Source organism: Strix aluco, chromosome 2, assembly GCF_031877795.1.
Source record: "Strix aluco isolate bStrAlu1 chromosome 2, bStrAlu1.hap1, whole genome shotgun sequence".
Classification (NCBI taxonomy): domain Eukaryota; kingdom Metazoa; phylum Chordata; class Aves; order Strigiformes; family Strigidae; genus Strix; species Strix aluco.
Window position 1 is genome coordinate 72,172,372 of NC_133932.1, and position 19,515 is coordinate 72,191,886.

The 19,515-nt window shown below is 38.2% G+C and overlaps 1 protein-coding gene across 6 annotated transcripts in view; it reads right to left on the minus strand.

Annotated features, from left to right (window-relative positions):
- The window catches only part of ARHGEF7 (Rho guanine nucleotide exchange factor 7), a 128,281-nt gene that overhangs the window by 30,968 nt on the left and 77,798 nt on the right, over positions 1 to 19,515 (minus strand). For all 6 annotated transcript variants that reach the window (XM_074815281.1, XM_074815280.1, XM_074815284.1 and 3 more), the window contains 4 exons: positions 13,181 to 13,303; positions 2,869 to 3,007; positions 1,922 to 1,981; positions 559 to 705 (listed from right to left, as the gene is read on the minus strand). In XM_074815281.1, the coding sequence (XP_074671382.1) occupies positions 559 to 705; positions 1,922 to 1,981; positions 2,869 to 3,007; positions 13,181 to 13,303 (469 nt within the window). The remainder of the gene's footprint in view (positions 1 to 558; positions 706 to 1,921; positions 1,982 to 2,868; positions 3,008 to 13,180; positions 13,304 to 19,515) is intronic.

Here is a 19,515-nt window from a genome sequence, read left to right on the forward strand (position 1 = left end):
CAACCTTCTCTTTGTGTGTTTTGCTTGTTTTGAAAAAAATCACCCCAGACTTTGCAGTGTCACCTTCAACTTTCTAATGTCTCCTCTTACTCTATTTCTTCAAAACCACTTGGTCCTCAAGCTTGTATTTCCAAATTTACTACCTGAGCAAAGTGCCCAAAACAGCAAAGAAAAAGTGTGCCTCAGACACCTTACAACACATGAAAGTTTTTGTTATTTAAAACACACTGTAATAACTGCTATGCAAAATAATCCTGTAACAGAACTACACATGAAAAATTCTGTTTAATTATGCACTTTGAAAATAATCCTGCAAAAACATCTTACAATGTTTATAACTGCTATATTTGGTTACGTTCCAGTAAATTTTACAAATGAGACCATCCATCTTCAAGGAAATTTATTTCAGGTTTTGTAATAAAAGACTAAAATCAGTAGAGATATTTTAGTCTAGATGAGCATCTCTGAAGCATTGTTTATTTCTGCTGCATAATGATTATAATTAATTTTATTCAAAACGAAAGGAAAGACCAACAGTGAAGATGAGAAGGACATTACCTCACTTCCAGCACACTGAATCATGACCTGCGACATGTAAATCACATTGCCAAGTGTTTTAATATCCTCTCCCTCCCAACAGCGGATAGCTTCTGTCAGTATTTGTAGTTCAAGTTCTTTCCGTTTCCGTACTTCTTGACATTGTGCCTAACAAACATAGGGAAAAATACCATCTCTATCAACTCTATCAACTTGGAGCAGGTTAAGGGTAGAAGTACCACTACAGTTGCATTTACTGTTGGGCTTGTAGTACACAGAAGACAGCACCTAACTTGAAGCATTTTCATTTAGATTATTATTACCAATATTTCTTGTAAAACTAGTTTTGTTAACTTCAGTATTATTCCTTTTCCTTTCAATACACTGACTTCAATTACTGTTTCAAATTCATCATCACTCTTTCTCAAATTGCTCCATTCTTTACATTTTAAATTTTTGTACTTCCAAGCAAAAATGGCTAGGCTCAAAAGAGTAACACAGCTGTCACAAATACACATGACTATACAACAAAGCATCTTTCTTTAGTAAAGAGAGCCACACCAATTGTGCAAACTATGAGTGTGCATAACCTTGTGTTCCTATTTTTCTTAAATGTCTCCAACCTGCTCTACTAGCTGTGCTCCCATTAATTTGAATTTTTCTCAGCAAGAATTGTTTCCTCATTTGTAAAGCACCCAACAGAATGGGATCCCCAAACCTCTTCTGAACACAGATAAACCACTACATTTCTGCTTTAAAAAATACAAAATAGAAAATGCCAGGTTACTACCAGCACACACTCCTAACAGGAACCACAAAACATTAAGTTTATGGAAACTCAGACTGCATTAAATATACACTTGTTGCAGCTGAGGTGTGGGTTTGGTTGGTAGGTCGGTTGGTTTGGTTTGTTTTTTAAAGACAGACAGCTCATCTGTTCAAATTAGGCTTCTGCTCCAATTGTTAGTGGAAGTTTCATATCTTCTGAACTTCACTAGCGCCTTCTCCTTCATCCTCTCCCCCAACTCCGACACCATTCCCCTAGAAGGAATGCACTTTAGAAAAAACTCAGAATATACACTCAAATATTGTAAAGCAGCCCTTCAGGACGCTATTTATGCTAGCGCTAGTAGAAAGGGAGACGAAGCACAAGCGAGAGGTGCAGAATACTTTGCATGGCTCTTACATCAATAGTCTATTTGCTATAACTCCCCAGCAAATTACCATCCTTATCTCTGCCCACAGACAGCACCAATTTTCAGGCTTTCAAAAATTTCTTATACATTTACAAAGAACTTCACTTTTTTTTTTTAAAGGCAAAAAAGGGGATGAAATTAGGAAACATTCTACTTAAAATGTATCAGGTACTTTTTATTGCTCTTACAGAAAGATTTTTGAAGGCAGTCATGGATTTTTGAATATCTGGACGGTCCGGATGATAATCCTAAAAACAATGGAGAAAACATACATAAAACTTTATTTCTAGTAAAATTAATTAAAAAAAAAAATAGAGGCTTAACTAAATACAAACAAACAATTCTGTAAAATAGAAGTTGTAACCTATTTGCTCTCTTTTCACACCTTCTTACTCTTATGTCAAACACTGGTGGTCTTGTTTGTAGTAGAAATGAAGCGTTACTTATAACATTTCTACTTAAAATAGAGCCAAGGAAGTTTTACAAGACCTAGTGGATAAGAGATTTTTAAATCCTAATGGGAAAGTGTTTTTTAAAGAGTTCTATTTAGCATGTTAGCTTTGTCACAAACTAGATCCCTTACAGACTAGTATGTTCCATTGTCACTGACTGACAAACCAAATTGTGTGACAAGACAAAGACCCATATGCTTTCTATTTCTCTTCTTCCTTCACACTCCAAAAATCTAACCTAAGCAATGCAAAGTGGAAACAGTAGCTCCTCAAACACCTTCCTATATTGGAAAGATTATTTTTGGACAATGTTCAGTAGAAGTCAAAGGGACTATTTTGGTGACGTGTTCAACACACTGAGGTCCCAAGATGAGAAACAGCACTCCTACAAGATAAAGTAGCCTCAAGTAGTATGCAGTAGACACATTCAGTGTGAAGTCAACCAGAGATCCTGCAAGACTGTTCTAGGAGTGAAGATTAGCTTCTCTGGCTAGTTTTAAACGTTTAGCTTTTACAGGAAGTTTTAGTGCACTAAGTTTTAAACGATTGCAGCCCGTATTTTAGAAGGCTGACGGAAGAGCAAACAAATGTAATTTTGGGTCCCATCATGTTTGACATGTACCTTTAAAATAACTGTTGCCAAATCATCATTAAGCTGGAACATAAATGCTGATAAGATATACCTCCATGTGCCTTTCAAGCTCTTTGAGTAACGTGGGGTATTTATCCAGACGCATAAAAGGTTTGCTGAGGCCCGTGGTCAGTACAAGGATCCCAGGGCTGTTGGCACCTTTCACCTCCATGAACTCTCCTAGCTCCTCACTGTGTACACAAGATATTTAAGCAAATTAAGATCAAAATTACCAAAACAATTAAAATTACATTGGATTCTTCAGTCTCATCTGCAATGAATTCCGCCAGTAAAGCAACAGGCCAAATAAATCAAAAAGTAATTCAAGTACAACTTAAGTGCTGTGATCAGTTTCTGCATTAAATGAAATACAGGAACAAAGACATTTGCAAATTTGGGGTCTGTGCATGGAACACATAGGATCAAACCCATCAATCTAGGCAACTGATGCTCAAATACAGCTCCTAAATGCTACCCCATCCAAGCAACAATTACAGAATAAAGCCATTTGCACTTTATTTTATGACTCAGCTCCTTATTCTAGTAAAATGACATCTGACCTTAGAGCTGGTTAACACAAGTAATACAGAAGTATAAATGAGTCAATGGCTTCATATTTAATCAAGCATTGGTATTTTGAAGGTGTCAGGCACTAATGGGAAGACACAATGTTTCAGAACCTTTTTTCCTCCCACGCTTACATCTCACACATCCAACATATTATTGCAAAATGACCAAGCAACCAACAGCTATACAAATGGTAGACGATAGTAGAAATAATTACTGCACAATCTATTCTCAAACAAGCCAGGGTTTCACTGAGGGTGTACTTACACAACACACTTGTTTTGACAGCAAAGATACTGTAAGAAATCCATGCTCTCCCAGTATCATGAACAGCTACTTTTCCTATCCAGATGTTTATTCATATTTGAACCATTTCCAAGAACCAGCCCAGCCCCTCAATTTGTTACATTAACTCAGTTAAAAAAAAGCAGTGAATTTCAGCTCACTTTGCTATCAAGGAAACTTAAATTAGCTACATCTTCTGCTTCCTTATAAAGCAGAGTCTTCAGAGGACAGTGGTGGAGGACAAGCTTTTCAAGAGTTTAAATGACCAGGACCAAAATGAGCCCTCACCATGGGGAAAGGAATGTATGACAGCACCTGGGCTATTTCCAGGCTTCAGAAAATACAAGTTGCAGAAGAACATGGGATTCTAAAGACAAAATCTAAATAAAAGAAATTTAGAAAGCTGCTTATTAAAAAGATAACACCTTCTTGCATTCAAGATGTGTCATTCTAGACATCTGCAGATGGGGTTGCTCATATTTTGAGCCCTTGTTATAGTAAATTAACTAGTTCTCAAAAAAACCCACAATAAAAATCAGTATTCTCACATGACAGTTGTGTAAATTCTAGTCTAAGACATCCTGAAAGTCCTTACTTTCTACTGATCAATAGCATTACACCCCCTTCCCCTCCCTGGTTATTGGCATAGTCTCATTTTTCTAACAAAGCCTTAGCCAGCTACCAGATTCAGTACTTCTAGAAAGTGTAAAAAAAGTGTCAAACATCAAACAGCAATAAAGGAGGAACACTTGTACATTATGGCCACATTAACAAAAAGGGAAGGGCAAGGATCTCCAAACATAGGGAGAAGTGTTTCCATGCAGAAGTGAAAGCAAATCTTGACCTGCTCAATTTCCCTATGAAAAAAACCCACTGAATAGGACACTGCCATAATACACATGGCTCAGTTATCAGTGAGTCATGCTATATAAAAGCATTACATAGATTAAGACAAAACAGACCTCCCTACCTCCCCCAAGACACACACATACTCCTTCCCATCTCTGAACAAGTGACACTTTGCTTATTAACATAATTTGTCTAAACAGATGAAGAGAGCAGAACAAGAACGTGAAGCACAACCTTCCCATCCTAACTATAGTGCTTTATCCATCATCCCACTCAGATTTCTCTTCTGGCTGCTAAAGCTTCCCCAAGTTCACAGAAGAGAAGGCACTTTCCCATACAGTTTACCCCAATGTTTACTTGTCTTCAGATTAGTTAATTGGCATTTACTTACACTACCTTGCTTGAATACATCCAGCACCATTTCTGAACTGTAGGGTCCAACCCAACCTTACGCCACCTCTTTGAGAGCACTCCACCCCCATTCTAATTAGGCCCAGGCACTCCTCAGTGTACGTATATGCGCAATTTCTGCTGTACTCAAGAGTCAAGAAAGCAGGTGAGGTGATTTCCCAGCACCTGCTTTGCATTTTGAAGATGCAAAGAAAAGGGCTGGGCACACTTGAGAATGTCCACAGCTGCCCCAGGCAGACCCTGTTACATCCCTCTCAAGCAACATGCATCAGCAGCTCCAGGCCTCCTAAAAATCAGCTTGTGACATGATCAGGTTTTAGCCAAAATTAAAACCCACTGAAAAACCTCCTACAGTACCCTGCATAAAAAAAAAATATAATAATGCAACACAGATAAACCTGAGTACTTTTCTAGCTTACATTTAGATTCAAGAAATAAAGCTGGCCAGCTCTGAATACCTAGAGCCTGAAGATCTACCTTGCCTTACGCTTTCTTATTCACAGCCGTTACTCAGCATAGAAATCACACCAACTTCAGAACTTTACAACTGATTCTGGTGGCACCCTAAACAAGACTAAGGATTTTGACTCATGTTTTGGTTTTACAGTGCTACTAGCTACTTGTTCATCAAGGATTCAGGCTAATTCATGGAAACGTTAAGCTGCATGGCTACAGTGTGGTGGCACATCCTCTACTCCTGACTCAGCTGAAAGGGAAGAAGCTGTTTCCAGCAAGGTGATGAGGCAGACAAATGAAGGTACAGCATGCACCCAGTTTCCACAGGAAGCTTTTTCAAAGTTCACCTGTGAAAGCCCTTCTGTCAGAAGGCACTCAGTGGTTTTAAATTTCAATTCACTGTGTATATGACACTGATCATGTGCACACCACTGCTTTTTTTATTTTATTCATCAATTCTCCCCGTAAGCACACCCCCCACACCCCCCCCCCACACCATGTCAGCATCAGGAAGTTAGTTTACATATGGTACTTGATAAGTATCTTAATCTATTTTATTTTTAAAAAGACACTTGCTACAAGAACCAACAAGAAGTAACTGTTTAAACTCATTCTTTGCATTTTGTTTGCTTCAGTCAGACACACAGTCCCTGCTGCCTAACTTTATCAACTATTCACATTATCTGCTATTCTTCTCCATTTCAAGCAGCACAATCCACACACATACCTATGCAGCTTCTCTTTTCTCCCCACCACAGCAGTATGTTCTACAGGACATGCCAATTGCAAATACCACAGGCTATTCAATTTAACATTGTTCTGAACAGTGCTCATTTTTGCCTTCAGATTGCAAGGAGGCAAAACCCTCCATTCCTAATTACTTTGGCCATCTCCATGCTGCTGGGTGCATACAAATGGATTATATAAGTGGTATTTGGTGAGCTATCCACGAACATAATGCTTATGCTTCCCCCCTCTTTATTTTTTAATTTAATGCCTCTACAGTAGGAGGAACATTGGTTACCATTTCACCCACATTCACATTTCTAACTGTCATTATCACTGTTCCATTTCTTCCCGACTTCAGCATTATGAAATAGATGTGTGAGAGAACGGGAAAAAACTCACTGTAGCCTGAATTAAAATCGACTGCTTGAAAACCTAAAATAAAAACTAGGTATTATCTTGTTTTCGCTGTCTACTCTGCAATGCCTTTAAACACACTGTGGTTACACAATGTTGCAGCAGGTTCGAGGCCATTCCGGGCTCTTCGACATAAGATACTCCATTGTTTATCACCTCTTTTTTACTTAATCACAGTATAGGAACCTACAGAGCAAGTTTAAACCTCAGCTCAGTGGAAATGTACACAAAGTCCTGAAAAACACGCTTAGCAATGGCATCATCAGGAAGCCTTTTCCATGGAGCAGTGTTAATAGGTGTAATTAAAATTGAATGACGTAGTTTTCCTCCCAACATTCCCAAGAGGACAGTGTTTTCTTTCACACACTTCTGTGCTTCCCTCTGACAAGTTTTGACATGTCAGCTTGTTCAAACTCTAGTATGAACACACGCACACTCTTAATACAATACCCAAAATTTTGTGTGAGCAGTTTCATTGTGCAGACCCTGTTAGTAGTCTACTCACGCTAAACCAACCTACTACCTCTGCAGCTTCGTGGACCTAAAATATCTGACAAAATGGACATTACCTTAGCTCAAATCCTAAAGTGAGCATCCTTCATTTATTCACAAAGGACAAATACAATACAGACCATAATGGAAAGGTTTACTTTCAATAAAATATGGGTGGGTTAAAATACTGTTTAAATATAACAACAGTTCACAACTAGTTTTTAATTAATAGCAGCTTAAAAGTCAGTGTCATTAAGAGTGAAGCTGCTTTGCCAAAGACAATGGCTCTTTCATGTCACTATTTCAATTGATGCCTGCAAGTACCACATTCTCCTAGGCAGTATACACTAAATAAAACTCCAGCTCACAGCTAAATAGAATTTTTTAAAAAAGGTATCATTTAGCTGAACATGAAAAACTTCTTAATGATGAAATCATCAACTTAGTCACAACTGCCTAAATAAGTAGCTTTTCAGAAAGGGGCAGCTGAGATTTGAATTCACTATTTGCATCATTTTACAGAATAAAATGCAGAGAAACACACAAAAGTGCTGTGCTTCATGCATCTATCTTGAAATCTTGAGCTGAAGAGTTCTCCCTACTCCAGACTAGACAGTTCACAACTTGAGATATTTTAAAGAACACCATGAAAAGTGTCTTTAAGCCCTATTAATATATTCAAATCTTTCTTAGTACAGCTGCCTCAAAAGCTGCAAATCAGACTGGGGGAAGGGAAGAAAACAAGTTCAGATGTGCCTACAGTAACAGAAGGGGGAAAAAAAAGCGCCATTTAAACTCGAGCAAAGCACATCCAGGAACTAAAATGCATACATTTAAAATCACAACTTACACTTCTGAAGTAGGTCTCTGCTTGTAATAGATGGAGCATGAGCTATCACTGCTGAGGGGTCTGAGGACTGCGCACAGGCACCGCATTTTGAGAGCGTTGTGGCACAGCTTGGCTCAGCAACCCCTCAACTGCAGCTTTTAATTTCCTAGTGCTAAACTTCCCAGTCAAGCTCCTCTCCCGGAGACTGTTGCTTGGTGTATGACATCAGCCTGCACACTTGCAGGCTCAGGGATGCACCGAAGTGGGGGAGGCACAAAGAGTTTTCTGACTCAAGCTGATCTGTATTCCACGCTCCAGTTACTCGGAGTAATTGTGATGTTCCAGTTCCACAAATTTTATCCGTACTGCTAGGTCTGTGATGCAAGTGTAGAATATGCTAAGATAACAGAAGAATCTAGCAAAATTAACGTTTGAACAAGCAAAGATTTTGTGAATAACTTTCTTACAGCTGAGAACTGGCTGAACACTTGCCACTTTACAATACTAAAAAAATAAAGCAGGCATATATTACTAATTTTTGGCTGCCTTTTTCATCAAATTAAATTTTCTTTTGGAAACATTTTTCTTCCATTTTGTTTTAAAATAAACACGGTGTTGTTTAAACAAAGTAAAAAAGCTTAAAAACTCCCCTCCCCCCCCCCCCCCCCCCCCCCCCGTAATTACATACTTAGTGTTGATGACATTGGAACTGTACTCTCTGTATTTCTTCAGAAGAGTTTTATGTCCACTGATTAGTGGGGCCTGTTAGACTTTATCATTATACTATCCACCCTTCAGTGAGTTCTATACCCAAATATCGTTCCTCTAGTCATTTGGGATACAGTCCACAAAGTCCCAGTTGTAGCTTTTGCCTCTTCTTTTTCTTTGCTGGAGTTTTCCCTTGCACCAAACTTCGTGTCTCATGATCTTCCCCAGGTATAACATCTCATGTTCCTGGGAGTCCATACTCCACTGCAATTATCCATTTCTGTACTTTGTATCCAACTGGATTTTTAAATTTATTTGAGGGTAACTCATTCTTTCATGCCTTAGGTTGCTCATCCTGTTTCCTCTCTTGGAAAGCAAACATATGTCTATGATCAGAAGCGCACACAGCAATCAATGCTACTTTGACTAAGCACTATGTACTCAAGGCAGTCCTGCTCTCACCAGCTAGCAAAATTCTCTCCAAAAACACCACGACATTATGGTATTGGATCACCTACCCTTGGATTTAAACTGGGATTTCTCAAGAAAAATTAAGGGATATTAGAAATGGAAACCAATACAGTCAAAGAGGTATGGCTGTTATGGGATAAAGTAAATAAAATAGGGATCGCGTACAGTGGCACTATAGCTACAATAAGAGAAGGGAACGAGGAGAACAAGCTAAGAGGCAGTGGTGGAAACATGCAAAACACTGATCTCTGTAAGAGCCACCACCCAGCTGTACCTTGAGAGCTCCACCTCTTCAGCTCTAGCCAGTGGCTTAAGACACAATTACAAAAAACATGATGACACAAGGACAAATGACTTAATTCTTAAAACTTCTTGATTCATTACACACAAAGAATGCTGGAAAAGATATGCACTGGCTCTGAAACAATTCCTCAGACAAAAAGTTCTTAGCAGATTTCAAGACTATAAAGTTGGAAAAATTATGCTGAGTACCACATCTAACATCTGGATAAAACATACAGTGCCACATGTAGAGCCAAGAAGAGAATCTGTTCCTAAATTTAAAGAAAGATTTTGTTGCTGTTGTGCCTCTGCTGTTGCAGAGGCAAATACAACCTCAGAAACATGCACCTCTGGAACCTGAACTCCAGTATGGGCTGTATTAGGTTTTATTCCTATTTCTGTGTATTCACATATACTCATGTCTCTAATGATATGCATATCAATAGTTTGGCTATTAATAATTAACTTAAGGAAATTAAAGGTGTTTGCAGCTTTGAAGATTTGAACATGAAAAAAAATAGTCTTATGAAGTAATACAATTAACCCCCTTCACCCCCAACTGTGTATTTATATAAACACTCAAATATATGAACATATATATGCACACACACCCTTATTTTGTACTAATTGAACAAAAGCCCCCATGTTGCTGTTACATATGATCAAGAAGCAAATGACAAAGAGGAGAAACAGGAAACACAGGCTGGCATTCATACTGAATGGCATTTAAAAGAAAGAAACAGTCACATTACAACTGAATGCCTCTTTTAAGCCTCCAGCCCCACCCCAAGTACTGCTATTTAGAATCGACTTCACAAAAATGCTATTCAAGAAAGAAACTTTTCACTAGAAGTCCAAAATAATTCTGAGAAAGTTAATACCATCAGGTGTTATCTATACATATACATACACAGAGAGTCTTTACCAGGTGTCAATGACATTTTAACAGCTATTACAACACTGCTCAAAGAGCACACCTCATACTTCAGAAAATGACATATAAAACCCTCATATGTATAATAGTCCATCAAACCAGATGACTGCTTACAATTTTGGTGTTACAGTGACCCAACTGGTTAAGGAAACAATATAGGTAACGCTTAAAAATGACAGCCAATTTCCTTTAAGTTGTTTTTAGTCAGTGACAGTAAAAACACAATAATAAAACTAGTATCTTTTATAAAACAAAAAAGATAAAAATAGAGGTAAAGTTTCTTAAGTTTCCCTTAGAGCAATTAGCTAGATTTTTTTTGTTTCATTTTTGTTGGTATGGTTCCCACCAAAAACAAGTGAACTTAATCAACTGCAGACAATACTGATTTTGCTATATGAGAATCTGACAAAATTATCTACTACGTTTTTTTTGTAGAGAGGCTTTCAGAAGCACAGTTGATGCACATGTGTTCCGTTTATGAAGTGCACAGAGTTCACGGCAAGAAATAATCCGCTCTAGACAGTTAAGAATTTATGTTCCAAATCAAACCACTCCAGACTGTTCCTTTTTCCTCTCTCTAAAACACTACTGAATAGCACAGCTGCTACAAACATGACATATTCAAATCCAAGAATTCAAGAAACATCTATTTCTCTGCCATATTTTTGCTGGTATTAACACACATACAATGCTTTTGGGCCCTCTGCTAAAAAATGTACTGCAAAAACCGCCAACAAATCATCACCGTCTTAAACCTTGGTCTTTGACATCTCTGAAAAATTCCAGTCCAATACTAATCTAGTATTCACTGCAGGGTAGTCGTTTCATTATTATTACAATCATGACTATCCTCAAAACTCACAGTAATTTTTTCATTAAGGTTTGCTAGGGATGCTTTTACACATTAAAAACATCTCAACTAAACAGACAAGGAGATAGTTCTGAGTATTTTCCTTTTCTTCATGTCTTCAATCAGTTCTTACTCTCAGCAGAAAAGTTTCTTTTCCCCTACCTTTAAAGCAATGTAATTAAAAGCTTTCTGGCATTCTGAGAGAAAAAGGTTCACAACTGCTTAAAGCCACCTCCTGATTTCTTCATGGCAGCTGTCTCAGAATTTTTAGTCAAGCCACTTGCTACCTACATCAATGGTGTTCAACAAAACTGAAGGGCTTAGAATAATAAAATAGGGGTAATTAAAAAAACCAGGATTCACTTATGTTGACTCATGCCTGGCAACACAATAGCATTAAACAGAAAGCCATTTATCACAACTTACATCCCCTTGAGCTATCTCTTATGAACAATACAATTGCTCTGAACCTACTTCCACATCCAAATTACTTAACTGCTCTATGATACTTATATTGACTCCACTAGGATTTGGTATCAAGCTGAATTTTTCTGAAGACAACCTATGCACAAAGCAACACAAAGGAGAAGAAACGCTTCTCTCCGTTTGCAGAAGAGCTTTCCTCCCTTACTTTTCTATCACGGTTTCTCAGACATGTATTCCCTGTGCTTTCCAAGAGTTCTCAAAGTTAGGATAATCCTTTACAAATATCCCCAAATCTTAGGAAATCTAGATGATCACTTTGGTACCACTTGTCATATTCCATCTACAGATTAAACCGCAGACCTCTGTATGGAAAGAGCATAAAGGCACAAAACAAACAAACAAACAAAAAAATCTAAGCCTAAAAGTACTAAAAACCCCACAGGCTTAGATCACCGTTTTTACTTTTTCACCTTTTCATCCGGGAGTTTTAAACATATTCTGTCTTGTTTCATTTTAACTCATCATTGCTTCTGATAAAAACACACCTTCCTTCCGCCTATACTGCAATATGAATTTGCAGCTTGATTTTTCAAGTGGGGTTGAACATAGTTACATGTCTTATTAATGTGATAGTTCATAGTATTTGGTAGCTAGAAGGTTTTTAATTTATACTATTATGAGTAAAGCTCACAAATGTGCCACAGTGTTGCTGTTAAAACAAAACTCTTGGAAGAAGCTAATGCTATAAAAAGCAAAGCAATTATGCTCCTCTTTGTTTAGGAAGAGTTAAGAATATTGAAAGTATCTTTACTTTCATTCATCACAAGACAAAAAAAGGTGGGAAAAAAAGCAAAAAGAACAGATATCCTGCTAGAATTTGTCCTATGTCTAACCTTCAAGAGAAGGTCATCGTTCTGTCCTGCACCACAAGCAAACATAAATAGCCCCAAACTAACAGCTCGTGCAGCACATGATCATCAGAATACACAGGAAAGTTTATGAAGGCAGACTTCTTGAATCAAATTCTGGACTCAGTTCTCTTCCCTCGGGGTGACAAAGGGTATCATCTATGCAAATTCAAGGTCAGTCCCAAAGCTGAGCAACCTCCATTGTGTTAACTCTGCATCCTAATCTACATCTCCATCCACACAGAAGATACTGATTTTGTAAACTTGAAAAGCTCATACCCCTTTCATATCACTCAAAAGTAGAGCTAAGGGTATACCATTATAAAGTTAAGTACATACAAATCTACAGTCTTTTACAAGGCTAAGTTACAATTCACCATCTACTAGTAGTCATGTCCATTATGCCATAATTCCACAAACTTGTTTTGGCCTCAACATTTTTTTAAACAAAGATGACGAACAGTACACTTTGTTTTACATACTCAGGTTCAGCATGTTTTCTTTAAATAAAAAATTGCTCTCAAGTAGTTGATAACACGGCTGAAAGTAACAAGCTGGTCCTGATCACATAGAACAGCTTTGTGTTGTGGGTTTTTTGGTCTTTAGAAAAAAAAAAAGCTACTTTTTATTCCCCTTAAACAAGCTCTACCATACCAAACACATGTCAAACAGACATCACAGTTTTACAACACAAGTGCATTTTATTCACTTTTTTTTTTGTACCAAACTTAAAAGACTGCAAAGTAAACATACCTGTGTTCTGTGAGAACATTTACTGCTGATGGATGGTTGGCACAGTATGCAAGGTATAAGCTTTTCATTTGCGGCATCAAATTTAGAAAACATCCTCCAACCCTCTGCTGAGCTTCAGGCAACCTAAAAACAGAGTAATAAAGATGAAATTGCTGTAATACTGACACAGAAATAAGTTAAAGCCTGGAAAAACAGTGTATAGTGGGGTGAGTTGTTTGTTTCTGTTCTGTTGTTGTGTGTTTTAGTTGATTCTATAAAATCAACAGATAGATTTCTACTGTCACTGACCAGCAATGAACAGCTTTCTCTTCCTTCTTTACAGCTTCAACACTGTAACTATCAGGCCTGATTACGCCACCACAGTACAGGCAGAATATGGCACATACCTGTAAGATGTTCATTCAGCAAAATTTTTTCAAGTATTAGTGGTAATTAGTACCTTCTTCAGGAGTTTGATTTTTAATTAACATACCTATTGGTTAGAACAGTTTACTATCCACTTATATATACCATGCCAAATGTTAAAAGCAGTATTTCAGCACTTAGATAAAAACTGGATGGAGTAGCAACAGGATTCTCTCTCTCTACCTTACACCAGCAAAGATGAGAGACTTAAAATATTCATTAAAAAATCTAAATAGCATATTAAGTTCCAACAGCACAAATAGAAGCCAGTTACAGTGCAGTAACAGGTTGTTTTTACACAGTTGTCACTCATCTTGCTTTTTAAGGACTATAAAGCACTTGTTATGTTGATTTGTAAGCAGGGCAAGAGTGCTGTTTTACCACCATCAGTACAGAAATACTTTCTATAACTCACACGTTCTTCAACTTTCATGCTTGAATATACCACATTTGCTAAGCAGTGAAGGAAAATGTCACAATTCTGTTCAGAAGAGCTTATTTTGTCTAGCATAAAATGGTGCTTAAGTAACAGCAGCTTCAGTGACTTTGGCAAAAAAAGATGACTTGGCAAAAGAGTGTTTAGAAGAAAAGCTTACTTTCACACTGTCTTGCTGAACCTAATCGTTTTTGATCAGGTTCATCAGAGGAATATACACACACATTTATTCACATAAATAAGGGAGAACAGGATATGAAGAAAGACAATATGAACGTACACAGTGTATTTTTCAAAAGGTTTTAGCAGAAACTGTCATCTCAAATTGCACTAAGAAATTATCTGGAGTATAAATATCTGAAATTGGCTGTGTGGCACCAACTTAGAACTGGTACAATCAGCAGAAAGTAAAAGACTGACTTCTGATTTTGCATCTGTATAAGCAGGGGAAAAAAAGAAAAAGAAAAATGCAACTCTTCCAGTCTTATTCTTAGTATCTCCTTAAGCTGAATACTTCAGATGCAAATAAAAGCACACCCACATACTTTTTTAAAATCTAAAATAATTTTCAAGTTAAACAAACACTGATGGGAAGAAGCATATACTCTAATCAGCCGTGCTTCCTTACTGTTACCATACCACCATTCCCACTCAAACACATCCATACTAGATTGCTTCCTCTGTGAGAAAGAATAAATTGGACAAACAAGTGAACAATAACATAAAGGTGTCAGAAGGGATGAAACACGTATTTTCTACATACAGAGCAACTCCTGCTTGAAGGACTAAGCCTCTTCAGCAGTAGGTGATATGGCCAATAGCCAACTGCAGTTCACTGGAAGATGGGACACTAAGTTTTCAGCAGTCCTAGTCTACAAGCTTGTCCCTGACACCTTATCAAAACCCACTGTGCAACATGTGCAAGGAGACAAAGTGTTTCAATTTCTCCATATATTTCCTCTCCTTGCATAAAGATTGCATCTCCTAACATAAATATGCCAAGCCTTTGCTTCAGCCTGTTTGCAAGGTAAGACAAACAGTATATTTTGTTATCATCTATTTCAGTTGGTCTTTAACTACTCCTAAAACCAGTATTCTGCACTGCTCTAAAACTAGACAAGTTCTCAATAAGTACTCAACACATACTGTTAGCAGTGTCAAAGGGTTTAATGCTAATATTAGTTCCAACAATTCTCTCTGGAAGAATATTGGTGTTATTTAAAAAAAATTTTTTTTTTTTAAAGTCAAGATTTTCTGTAATTGTCCTGAACATATGCATGAAGTCTCTATAAACATCAATATTTAGCACATTCCCTCTGAAAAAGCGAGAGAAGCTCCAGTGAACTCTAGCAGACAAGAACTGTTCAGCTTTCCAGGAGAGTCACTCCTCCAGGCAGAGGATGTTCCCATCCCGCTCAAACACAGTCCTCTTGACCCACTCTGCCTTGGGTTTGCTCAAAGTAGTTAAGATTGAAAGTTCATCCCAAGATGATTCCAAGAAATATTCCCCCAAATTTCAAAACAATGTCTGTCTCCTACTAAGCTGTTCAGTCCCTCTGTATGGCATGGGAAGACATACCCAATATGAAGTCAAAATTGACTGTATAGGTGTTCAAAACACAAGGTGTGGGAAACACGCTTCCCTACTCGAAAACAACATTCATTACAGACACTCTGAAAATGACAGCTGAATCCCCAGCTAGCACATCATGACAAATACACTCTGATCACATTATCAGCGCTCCTTACGTTAAAGGTTAGGGCCCATGTTTTATTGTTGGCATCTTTATTTATCTTTCACGAAAAGTTTAAATTCTGAAATCAATAGAGTGGCTGCTCTCACAGGTATTTAGGGGAAAACCAGAGGCATTCCCCAGCATACTGAAGGAATGCCATTCTTAGAGCTTTCCAAGCAGCATTTCCTGCCTAGCAGCTGGTCCCCTTTAATAAATGTAAGCATGAGCTAATAATACATTCCTCAAGTAATAGATGCAGCAGAAGTCTCAAACTCTGAAGACATACACAAGGCATATAACTCAGTATTAAATAGTAAGAGGCCCCAATAAACACTGCTGAAAGTGATTAAATTCCCTTTCCATACCGTAGTGCGGGGGGGCGGAGGGGAGTGACTTATAGCTGTTTGCACCAAGCAGCCATCTGTATCCTCTCAGTCTGCTGTTCTTTTAGCAGAATGAAAGACTGACATTATTCTTCTACATGTTGCACATGCATTGCAACTTTATACTGCACATTCTTTGTTGAATTAAGATAATTAACAGACTTTATGAGGGGGTGGCAACTCATCCCCTTTGACTTTTCTAATTCATGCATTAGTTGCAAGTGTTCTACTATTTTTAGAGGAACAATAAACCATCGATATCTTCTTTAACTGATGAAAAAACACCAATTTAATGCCTATCACCACATCCTATAAACTTTTCAGTAATTAGTGTGTTCAATAAAGACCATAGTTATTTTACAATTTATTCTGAAGTTGTCATCCCAATATTCTTCCCATATTTGATACTTTAATGGAAAAGGAATCACATATCAGTATTATATTTATTAATATATAAAAATGATAATAACTTCAGTTACAAAAGGCCAAAGAAATGTTTTAATTTCATTTACAGAATTAAGAGAACCATAACAAAGCCTCTGCTGTTGTACACATACTAGAGGCATCATCATATGACTACATCTAAACTACCTAACAGATTACCTGCTGCTTGGAGTTATATACAATAACTATCAGTTCTCTTTCTCCAGACTTAAAATGGGTTCCCACTGCATGATAATTTGAGAAAAGAAAGAAGGAAAATACCTTGTTGCTCAGTCACGCTTACGATAAGATTCTGTTCAAAACCAGTGATCAGAACGGGACTAAAGCTAGACTGGCAGCTGACAAGAGTGACAACATAGAATATCTAATTATGTCCTGTGTGTTCTGAAGAAATCTGCCTTAGTTTTGGTGTCAGTGGACATTACAACTTTCTGGGAAAGGCAGTGAAAACTGTGATGAATCCAGACAAATTTAAACACAAAATAACAGGGGCAATTTTAAAAGAAAAGTAGGTAACAAAATATAATCAGCATTGTGTGTTTTCTTTTTGCAAGGAAAAGATCAAATGTCCCTAATTTTCACTTGACTGTGTGGTTACCATATCGTGTCATGCAACAATCTATGTGCCTATATATATTTATACACTCACACCCAGCCTCCCTCCACCCCCCACCCCCCCCCTGCAAAACCTGCCACAGACTGGAAACTTTCAATTATCTGGGTGGCATTTTCTGCTCTTCCCCATCTCCTCCCACAAAAAGATAAACAGCAGAATTTCCCGCCCCTCTCTCGACCTCCCAAAGGAGCTGGAGCATCAATGATAAGTGTGCTGTATTTGCAGGAAGTCAGTACAGAGAATGTCTTGAACTTAAAAGCTGATAGCAGAGAAGACCCAGGACAAGTGAAGGTCTGCAAAAATTAAGGGATAATTGTGATTAGTGACTCTGACGCAGTTTATGAAGAAACATAAGATTAGATGCTACCTCCTGAAGATTCACAGTTAACAAGGTTACTGAAATAAGGGGAACACTTTGCAACTTTCTGAGCTACTGTTTGTCCAAATGGAGACACTATTCAACTTAATCACAATCCCTCAGTCTAATTTTCAATGCTGTCTTCACAACCATACCTTTCACTATTTGTCTATTTGCCTTACCTCTCAGACATCAGTTAATACGCATGTTTGTTTTACACAATTTGAAGATACTGTTGAAATTCACTTAAGGTTGACAGCCTTATTCCTGTTGATACTCACAATAACCAAAAGCAAGGGAGGATACTGGGATAAACCTTTAACAGACTTAATCTGTATCTGCACTCCAAAATCAAACCTGAAACACTGATTAGTTTTGGATTACATTTAAGCAATCTACCTCTCACACCCTGGCCTCCCCCCCCGTGTCCGTCTGTCCCCTCCCTCCTTTTTTTTTTTTAAATTCCTATTCCACTCCAGGATCATCCCAGAACATGAAGTATCTGGTTGCACTCAAACACAGAACAAGATAAACAACGCAGTTACTGTGTGACTGCAAGAGCAGGGACACGAGGGAAAGAGGGCAAAACCCAGCTATGGGAGAGAAGTCTGTGATACTACCTAAAAGACAGCCAATGCCTCCAATTTGCTACAGAGAAGATTATACCTAAGCAGTCCATGCAGGCTGGTGTCACCAGCCAGCCTGTGTGTCGTGTCCCCCCCTTACTGAAAAGTACAGCCATAGACTGACAGCTTCTATTCCCAGGTGAATGGAAGAATTTATTTTTTGGAGCAGGAGACATCTGTCTGATCTCCTGCTACAAAAATAGAGATCACTTAGACCAGCCCAGCAAACACCTGACAGACACTGACTTTGTTTGTTCAGAAACTCCTCAGCTGTGTGAGCCACTGCAGAACTGATCTTTGGCACTGGATCACCGATCTAGAAAGAGACCTAGAGCACTGGACCACTTTCTGTCTTCAAGAGACTGGAGCACAGAACACTCTTTCTGTTTTACTGTCAGAAATCTGCCCTTTTGCAGCTGAAGACTCCAGCAGCATCTCTCTGCCTTGTCAGTTACAGCTCTTTTCCATCCATCAAAACAAAGTGCACTTGAAGCTGATCAGTCAAAAAAAGTGGTTTTGAAGCAGATCAGACAGAAGATTCTCTCTCAATGATAGACTTGTTTCATATGCCACTTGTGTTTGGTAAATGAACAAGAGAAGTCACAAAGGTAGAAGTAAGCCCAAACCAATCTGTCCAATGGTGCCCTGCATCCAGGCAGACAGACAAGAAGTGTTCCCAGGCCTGTGACAGATGGAGCAGCCCACAGGAGCACCACAGTGATACTGCAATAGAGGCCAACCCAGACAAGTTCAAAGAGGACAAACCTTTAGCAATACACCAGAAGAGCTTCAAGGCTGGGGGCAGGGTGGGAAGGTGGCACACAACTAAAACCAAATCACATCCAAACAACTGCTTCCCCCAAAACACACAAAGCACCCACCGCAGCATTATGTGTTCTGAAAAAAACACAACCCAACATTTACAACGTGAGGATTAAATAAGTCAAAGAGGTGTAGGCAAGAAGAAGAAAAGCACTAGAAAATTTCTGTCACCGAAGTACACGCCAGGATTTATTAAGAGAAAACTCAAATGACAAACTGACTCGAGAGGAGTGTGGAATTCAAAAAACATTCAACTCACATACAAGAACAGGAATTTGTCAAGCAAGGTAGGCTGGCAGCACTACAACTGGCAGGATGTTGACATTTGGTCACTCTGACATGTCAAGTTAGAAAAAACACCACACCGGATCCTGCATTGTGAAGTGCCTGAATGATGGAACTGTAAGCTCTCTGCCAAAAATAAAATAAAGTGATAAATCTATTTTCAGCCCGGGAGCTACTCTGAGTTTACAGAGCAGGTTCACCAGCCAAAAAAACATGGCAAAATG